This window comes from Grammomys surdaster, unplaced genomic scaffold, assembly GCF_004785775.1.
Source record: "Grammomys surdaster isolate TR1022 unplaced genomic scaffold, NIH_TR_1.0 354, whole genome shotgun sequence".
Taxonomy (NCBI): Eukaryota; Metazoa; Chordata; class Mammalia; order Rodentia; family Muridae; genus Grammomys; species Grammomys surdaster.
This window is the reverse complement of record NW_021604773.1, coordinates 540162-549772: the sequence shown is the minus strand read 5'-3', so window position 1 is coordinate 549772 and position 9611 is coordinate 540162. Positions and strand designations below refer to the sequence as shown.

The 9611-nt window shown below is 45.0% G+C and overlaps 1 protein-coding gene across 2 annotated transcripts in view; it reads left to right on the top strand.

The window, feature by feature from the left end:
- The window catches only part of Sae1 (SUMO1 activating enzyme subunit 1), a 57265-nt gene that overhangs the window by 2185 nt on the left and 45469 nt on the right, over positions 1 to 9611 (top strand). For both annotated transcript variants that reach the window (XM_028779555.1, XM_028779556.1), the window contains exon 2: positions 6300 to 6411. In XM_028779555.1, coding sequence (XP_028635388.1) covers positions 6300 to 6411 — 112 coding nt within the window. The remainder of the gene's footprint in view (positions 1 to 6299; positions 6412 to 9611) is intronic.

The following is a 9611-nucleotide window of genomic DNA, read 5'->3' as shown; positions in this document are numbered from 1 at the left end:
AACTCTGGTTGCAGGGAATCTGAACTCTTTTTTTTTTTTTTTTTAAAGAGCACAAATCTTTTTTTTTTTTTTGGTTTTTCGAGACAGGGTTTCTCTATGTAGCCCTGGCTGTCCTGGAACTCACTCTGTAGACCAGGCTGGCCTCGAACTGAGAGATCCGCCTGCCTCTGCCTCCCAAGTGCTGGGATTAAAGGCGAGCGCCACCACCGCCCAGCTCACAAATTTATTTTTATGTATTTACTCTGCATTAGTTTAAATCCGGGATGGGTACAGCATCACATGGATCCTGTGCCCAGCGGTCTTTGCAGGAAGGTTGCTTCAGAATTTGGCATGAGCCATGCACTGTTTCCATGGGCCCGAGTTACCTTCCCCCATCACTCTGGTTTTGTTTGATTTGCCTCCAGGAGTCACTGTATTGTTTTTTGCTTTGTACACACAAGCACATCTCCTGCCTAAGTAGAACTCTGTTTCATCTCGGGCATAAATGCCTTCAATTTTAAGAAGAGCCGTGTGCTCTCTTTGGTTCCAGAGACCTGGCTTGTAGCCAGCAAAAGTGGCCTTGCACCACAGCCTTTCAGACATACTTGCTTTTAGAAGTCCTGTTCCCAGCAGGCCTCCACAGACTCCAAGATGGCGGAAAGAGGAAGGCAAGCCCTGCCACGCCGAATCTGAAATCCTTTTCTGGCTTCTGTGGGCACTGCACACATGTGCTGCACATGCATACTCTCAGATGTGCAACACGTACAGTCTCTGAAGAAAAAAGAGAATGAATATACTTTATGATATTGTGTCGTAAATGAGATAACACATGAACAACTCTTACGCTCAGGAGGCACCAGTAAATTCTCTGTGATTAGACAAGTTTGAATATCAAGCAACAAAAGAAAGGAAAATATTAAAAGAGTATTGAACTCAACATTGACATCCCTAAGAGGTTTTATGAGCAGTTAATAGTTTCAGGGCTAGAAGTGGAATCCCATGCTAGGCATGTGTGTTTTACTGGGGTTACAAATACTCCAGCTTCCCAGCCTGTCTCAGCAAATGGTTTATTTTTCCTTAGACACAGTTCCATTCTAGCCCAGGCTGGCATCAAACTTGGAGCAGTCCTCCTGCCCAGTGCTAGGAGAGCTGGCATCATAGGTGCAGTGATATTTATAATCCTAGTGTTTCCAAGGTGGCTTCAGGAGGACCAGGAGTTCAAGGCCAGCCTGGGCTACAAGAGACTATCAAAAACAAAACAAGACATTTCTGTTTTAAGGCCTTTTCTCTCTGAGGATTTTAATAATGTAGCACAGTTAGCATAGAGGTTTATGTTTTGTTGCCTGAAACTTGACCTATGCCTTGTCATCCAGCATGTCACGTAAGCATGGTGTGATGGTCATTGGTGTATAGCTCACTTGGTAGTGCTTGCTTAGCTTATAGAGTCCTAGGTTCTGTTTCTTGCACTGTATGAGAAGCGGTTCAGTAGCTGATGTCCATAATCTCAACCCTGTCTCCCCCTCCTTAAAACCAAAACCAAAACAAACCCCACAAAGTTTAGGTCATTATGGGCTTCTCTAGGAAAATGCTACTTTCCTAGAGAAAGTCTGATAACTAATGAATGAGTCGTTTGTTTAAACTTGGAGAGGTCAAATGGGATCTTTCAATACCCAGGTCCTTGGTTGGGAGGAGCCTTACTTCCTGAGAAGAGAAGCCGGTTTGCCTTTAGCAGGTTAATGGGTGAAAGAGTAGAGAATGAAAAATAAGAGGATCCACAGGACTGATTTTGCACCAAGCCTGCAGAGACCGTTCAAAGATTTGAACATGTGATAAAATGTAGCTTCCATTGTGAAAGGTTTATCTAGGCTGGTCAGTGGCTAGAGCAAGGGCCTAGCCTGTGAAACCCTGAGTTGTACCCAGTAGGTTAAACAAAACATGTTTTCCCCCAACCTCCCAAGACAGGGTTTCTCTGTGTAGCCTGGACTGTCTTGGAACTAGATCTGTAGACCAGGCTGGCCTTGAGTTCAGAGATCCTCCTGCTTCTGCCTCCCTTGTGCTGGAACTAAAGGTGTGCGCCACCACCGCCTTCCTCAGAAAATGTCTTTGAACTGGGGGCAGTAGATGATAAGGGGTAAGATGGACGCATGGGCGCCAGATGCATTTCGGCAGAGTCTCCAGGTTTGCCTTATACTCAGCCTGATCCCCTTGAACTTCTGGTCCCCCTGCTCTTGCCTCTCTCTCTGTCTCTGGAGCGCTTGGATTGCAGCTGTGTGCCACGCACCGTTTATGCAGTCCTGGGGATGGAGCCCAGTATTTTGTGCTTGCTAGTATTTTGAGTTGCAGCCATGGCTTCTTTGTTTTTGTACTTTTAACTTAGGCTGTTGAGATGACTCAGTTAAGAGCACTTAACTCTCTCTCATGAGATTGGTGTTCAGTTTCTGGAACCCACATGGCAGCTTACAACTTCCTGCAACACCACTTCTAGGGGATCTAGCCACCTGTGCCTCCTGCACACATGTGGTGTACAAAGGCGTGTGCAAGCGAATACAACGAAAGAAATAATACATTTTTTTTTAAAAGAAAGAAACAAGGTCTTGTTTTGTTCTTCCCGGGTTCAAGTGATGATCTTTCTGCCTCAGCTTCCAACATAGCTGGAATTATATATGCTTGCTTGCGTACTCGTGGGTACTGTTGAGAAGTAGTGATCGCATGGCTAAGGTATAGATAGGTTGGGCAAGTGGAAGAATGTGTATGGTGTACATATTTTTTTCAACTCAAATATTGTGCCTCAGACTAACCTCATTGACTACAATATTGCCACAGTGCAAGCTTCTGTATAATTTTCATGTTCATGTACGTCTGTAGGATTGAAGCCTAAAAGGGGAGTTGCTACTTCAGAGACTATAAATGATAGCTACTTCATTAAGTGCTGACTGTGTGCCAGCTAGTGTTTTAAGCGTTTTCATATAATTGAGCCATAAGTAAGCTCTGGTCTCTGGGGCCCTGCCTAAGATTAAAACATGATACTCATTTCCATTTGCCGCTAAATAAAGAGAATAGTTGTAGACCCCTCATTCTGAAGAGCTGTGTTATAGTGGATGGGGGTTGGGGGACTGGAGAAGCCATGCAGTAACCTGAGACTGGTCAGAAGCCTTTTCTCCCTTTTTGTAAATTTGTTCACAGAATAGCCCTCTTTTTAGTGTTTCCAGTTGTCCATGTGTGTGTGTTGAAACAAGGTCTCTCTCTCTCTCTGTGACAGCTGGTCTGGAACTTCCTTTGGCCTGCTGGAGTTACAAGTGTGAGCCACCTCTCTTAGCTAGCTTTACTCTTGTACTTTTGATTCTGTCTCAGCCTCCTGAGCAGCTGGGATGGCAAGCCTGTGCCATTGGGACCATTAGAGACTTTAAATATTGCTGCTACAAGGAAAGTTCTGGAGAGGTCATTCTTCCTTGAGTGTGCCATGGTAGGAAAGGCCCCTGAGGTTGGCAAGCTTGCTCAGCAGGTAAAGGTGTTTGCTGCAAATCCTGACAACATGATTTCAGTCTCAGGGACCTAAAAAGTGAAAGAACAGAATGGATTCCTGAGTATAAATAATGTGATAAAGAAGTTACAGAGAAAGACCCGTGTGTTAATTATTTTCTCGTTGCTGTAGTTTATTTTGAGGGTACAATCTATATAGCCACAGCAGCAAGGATGTGAGGAGTCTGGTGGGATTGCATCTAGTCAGCAGACAGGTGAACAGTTGGTGTTCTGGTCCCTGCTGTCCTTTTAAACTTTATTATTTTGTTTGTCTTGAGACAGGGTCTAGGAAGTACTTATGTAGTCCAGGCTGGTCTTGAACTTACACTTGCTACTGCCTCCTGAGTGCTGGGAATTATTGAATGTCTGTGACAGGTGGTAGATTTCTGAGCAGGTACGTATGGAAGTCAGGGAACAACTTTGTGGACTTGGTGCTCATTATTAACTTTCTGTAGCTTCTGAGGATGGAACTCATGTCCTCTGGCTTGCATCTTCATGCAGCAAACATTCTGCTTGTGGAACCTGAGCCAGCTTGCTGCCTTTTTTCTCCTTTTCATTGAATGTGAACCCACTCCATTGATTGTGGTGCCCACAGGCAGGGTAGCTCTGCCCCCTTTCATTGACCCTTATATAAACACTGTCATAGAACATACCCAGAGCTGTGTGTACATGGTGATTCTAAATCTGATAAAGTCGACAGTGAATATTAACCTCCTCGGGTTCTGAGGAAATGGCACTGGAGTGAGGGAGTTTGAATGGGCCAGAGAGGAAGAAGTGTGTTTCAGGGGTGTGGAATGTTCTGGTTTTGAAGTCTTGGTGAGTAGTAGTGTGATAATAGGCGATAAAGCTAGTGAAGTGGTACAGACAAGTCCTGGACAACTAAATGTGAGCTGTAGGTTTATCAGCTGGGAACGTAGCGCACTTGTTTGCCTTCCTTGCATGCATGAAGCCCTGGGTTTGGTCCTAGTACCAAATACATTAGGCAAGAAGGTACAAACTGGAGGTAGAGGCAGGAGGGTCAGAGTTCAAGGCTGTCCTCTGCTACATAGTTTTAGGGCCACCTGGTATGCATGAGACCAAGTCTCAAACAATTCTTTTTCAGAGTGGTTGCTGAAAAATCTAGATTCAAGTATGTGACTGACTAGGCTTTTTATAATGAAAGTGGTGGGAGTTAAGAGAAGTCGTCTGTCTTAACACCTGTTTCTTCTTCTTTCTTTTTTTTTCGAGACAGGGTTTCTCTGTGTAGCCCTGGCTGTCCTGGAACTCACTCTGTAGACCAGGCTGGCCTCGAACTCAGAAATCCGCCTGCCTCTGCCTCCCAAGTGCTGGGATTAAAGGCGTGCGCCACCACTGCCCGGTGATGTAATGATTCTTAAAGTAACGCTAAGTAAGCACTCACTGATTGTTGTCGTCATTTCCAGGTGCTTTGTTTGTTTTGGGTTTCTGTCTTATTTTTCTTTATAGAGATCAAAACAGTTCCCCTACCTGTTTTTGTTGTGCTCAGGTTGGCGTCAAACTTACTATGTGGTGGAGCGTGACTCTGAGCCTACCCCCTTATCCTGTCTCCATCTCTCCCGTGCCGCGATTACATGTGTGCACCCACACCTTCCTATGCTTCCATGTGTTTTGCTTGAGTCTCCAGATTAAATAATGTTGCTCTTGCTGAGCTAGGGTTGTACTTCATTGCTAAAGCACTTCCTGCTCTGGCAGGAGCCCTTGAGTTCAGTCTCCAATACCATAATCAATACCCTGCCCTTTTCACCACCTCTTTGGTTATTGTACTAGTCTGACTGGGTGTGCACACACAACCACTCTAGTCTTCTATTAACTGTGACATCTTCTCACCCTATGGTTTCTAGTGCCCCCCCCCCCCAGCCTTCATGCCATGCACCTCATTTTCATCCTTCACGTTTGTCTCTTCTGCACCACTTTGCAGCCTCTTTGTTTTTGCTGTCTCTGAAACAGTCAAGCCAGGCATCTCCCTTTCCTCTCCTTTTTCTTGTTTCTGAAACATATTTTTTTGTGTAACAGCACAGGCTCTCCTGGAACTCGTTTTGTAGGCCAGGCTGGCCTTGAACTCACATAGATCTGCCTGCCTCTGCCTCCGACGTGCTGAGACTAAAGGTGTGCACCACCCTGCCCAGCCTCAAGTATCCCTTCATGGGCTTGTGTGTTTACAGGTTTAGTTTTCTATAGTTGGAATGCTTTCTTTTCAACTATCTGTATGTTGATTGGTTGTTTATTTTATTTTGATCAAAAAACACCTTCTCTGGATTTCTTTTTTTTGTTGAGACAAGGTCTTTGTAATCCAGTCTGGATGTGAACTTCCTGGGATCCCTCTTGTTTCAGCTTCCCAGCCGCTCAGATTATAGCTATACTGCTTCAGAAAGGTTTTCATCATTACCACTGGTCTGTTTAAAATCACATCTTCCTTTTGTCTTCCTTTAAATGAATGTCTTCACTTATTTTGTGGTTCTGGGGATCCATGCAGGACCTCATACATTACATGCAAGGCAAGTATTCTACCGACTGAGCTATATCCCTGGCCCCATCATCTGGTCTTATGTTTGAAGAGCTGCTTTCTTTCCTGCTCTGCCCATGGTGGAGAGGATGCACAGTACATGCTCAATACAGAAGTAATTTTCTGTGCAGAATTGTTTGGGACCAGTTTTCTAGATCTGAAGGTTCAGTGGTGTTCCTGTGGTGCATATAGTGAAAATAAAGCTTTCCTTTTTTATTGTCCTGTGATTGAACAAGTCCTATTATTTGTGGTCACCAGATTAACATAATGTGTTTCACAGGCTTCGAGCTTCCCGGGTGCTGATAGTTGGCATGAAAGGACTTGGGGCTGAAATTGCCAAGAATCTTATCCTGGCAGGAGTAAAAGGGCTCACCATGCTGGACCACGAACAGGTATGTGCCGTCGGCTTGCCCTGTCTCCCCTCAAGAGGCAGTGCTGTGAGTGCTGCTGGGCAAATCCAGGTTCAGTGGCACTGTAGGTAGGAGACTGAGGCCTGGATGGAGGCTTGCACAAATATGTAGCCTTCAGCTCCTGAGCTGCTGATTCCGAAGGTCTAGAATGGTTCAGGAATGGGAACATATAGAAGATGTCTCAGTCAATGTGATAGCACATACCTATAATCCTCAGGAGATTGAGGCAGGATTATAAATTCAAGTCTAGCTGTTGCTACATAATGAGGCTCCTAAAAAAAGTCACAATGGGGCTGCAGAGATGGCTCATCAATTAAGTGTACTTGACTGCTCTTCCAGAGTTCAAATCCCAACACTCACATGGCAGCTCACAACTGTCCGTAACTCCAAGATCTGACATTCTCACACAGACATACATGCAGACAAAACACCAGTGCACATAAAATAAAGAAATAGTCAAAATAATTTTGTTGTAGATGGCTCACGATCATTACTTTGAAAACTATTGAATCAGAGAGAAGGCATATAGACTGCATACACAGAGGACGGTGAGCATCTAGTATTAAGCTGTCCATCATCTAGAGATAGCACAGCAGTGCCTGGTTCACGTGCAGCTTTCTCTGGCTTGTCTTTCCTTTAGGGTGGAAGTATTTGTTTAGACATTTCAAGCTTCACTGGCATGTAAATTTTCTAACATTTTTTTTTTGTTTATTTGCTTGCTTCTTGGTCTTTGCAGGCAGGGTCTCACTGTGTAATTCAGGCTGCCATGGGACTTGGAGTGCAGCCTCAAACTTACAAGACCTTGTCTCAAAAAACTAGAACTTTCTACTGTAATGTGAAGAAAGCTATGGGCTTTACTTGTTCAGTACCACAACTTTTTGTTTTGTTTGTGAGTTTCTTTTGCGACAGAGTTTCTCTGTAGTTCCTGACTGCCCTGGAACTTGCTATGTAGACTAATCTGGTCTTGAACTCACAGAGATTTACCTGTCTCCACCTTCTGAGTGCTGGGATTAAAAGCAGGCATATGTGCTCTTCCATGCCCGGTGGGGTTGACTATGTAGGGATTGGCTGGGAACTTTCTATGTAGACCAAGCTGACCTCAAACTCACAGAGATGAGCCTGCCATCTGCCTCCATAGTGCTGAGATTAAAAGAATATGCCATTGACTCTGGCATTTTTACTGCTGTTGAGGTAGGATTTCAGTGAGCTCACGGTAACTTCGAGCTCTCTGATCGTGCCTCTTGAGCCACCACACTATTTATAAAACACTGGTGGTCAAACCTAGGGCTGCCTTGTTAGACAGATACTATTGCCAACTAGGCTATATCCCAATCTAAAAATTAAGTTAAGCCTAAGAGGAAAGTGGTATGGTGATACATACTTATAATCTCAGCACTCAGAAAGCAGAGGTAGGAGGATTGCTGCAAGTTTGGGTTCATCTTGGGCTACATATCAAAACTCTCATACAGCAAACATTTAAAAAAGAAAGAAAATACATTATCTGTGAGCAAACAGGATAGACGGTATTTCTAAGACTACAGTGCCCCCTAGAGGCAGGAACACATCTGGAGGATTAGTACATGTGCCACTAAGCAGTTGTCTGGCTGTGGGGCTCCAGTAGTTCTATTGAATACCAGATGTGTGAGGTGGCTCTGATGCCATGTCAGAAGAGTTCTAAGGGCTGCCAGGTGTTGAGAGGCATGGGCTGATTTTCTTCCCCTGCTCACTTGGAGGGCCACAATACCTTCTCCTTGAGCGTCCTCAACCCCAGCTACACCGTAGAGAACCCAGGCAGTGATACAAATATAAAAGCACTCCAGGGTTGGCGTTAGGTATGGTTTATAATGGACTTCCTGTAGCCTAGTGCTACTCAGCTTAACTAGCCCAACTCCCATCAGATAAATGTAACAGTCCATAAATACACTGTGCTTTTCCTTCTGCAGTTCCCTGAAGAACACTGTTGGAGGCAGAGGTGTAAAATAGTTTGGAAGGCTGTGGAATCGTGGACTTGGCTATAGTCCCAGCTTCTACAGCTAGACAATGGACTTCTCAGACTTTGTTTTCATTTAGATGAGGGTTTTAATGCCTGCCCCTTAGCATTTTATTTAGTCTATATTCATACATCTTAGAGCACTTCCCGGGGATCAGAAGGCTGCTGTGCCCTGAATAAAAGGGTGCTTACAGTCTGGTTCTCATTCTCAAAGCACTATCCAGAAGCCAGTCTGGCCTCCTTAACTCAGATTGTGAGACGGAGACCTGAGGGGTTTCCTAGGGTTCTGATCTGAGTTAAGGAGGTGTTTATCAAGATGAAAGACTGCTTTGGCAAGAGATCTTTTAAGAGGGTCTGCTAGAGCCCTCTAGGTGAAACTGTTCATTAGATAGTTTCAAAGAAAGGAAGAAGGCAGCCTGACCAGCCTGACCAGCCTCGGCCTCCATCACCAATGATGGATGACCTCTATTATGGACGTTCATTGTCCATCTAGATCTTCTAGGTGTGTTTGAGTGTATCAGTAATCACTGCATTAATTGTTGACTCGAGATGTAGGGTGAGAGGTTAGACCACTTTACAAGTGTGCTACGTACTGTAGATGAGAGGTGTAAGGGTCTGAGCCAGTGTAGTGACGAGATGTCAGGAAGTGCACTGGTGTGAGAAACAGGAGAATCTGCTGGACATACATGCATGAACTCAGAGCCAAGAGAGGAATAGAAGATGACTTAACTGGTTTTTTGTTCTCAAAATTACTTGAGTTCAGAGACCTGTCACCATCTGCTAAATAAACAAATGGAGGGGGGAAGTTAGGTCCCGGTTACTGCAGGCCTCAGTCTTGGTAAGGAGTCCAGGACCCACACCCTTAGCCAGCTTAATGCAGGGCTACACTCGGGCTACATGCAGCCCAGGAATGTGAAGACAGGGTTTTTTTAGCTTGGGCGATTAATGTATTGTTTGTTTGTTTGTTTGTTTTTTGGGGGGGGGTTTCGAGACAGGGTTTCTCTGTGTAGCCCTGGCTGTCCTGGAACTCACTCTGTAGACCAGGCTGGCCTTGAACTCAGAAATCCGCCTGCCTCTGCCTCCCAAGTGCTAGGATTAAAAGCGTGCGCCACCACTGCCCAGCCCGCCTCTACTCCTGTGTGCTGGAATTTAAGGCATGTGCCACCAACTTCCAACTTGGTGCCCCCCCCCC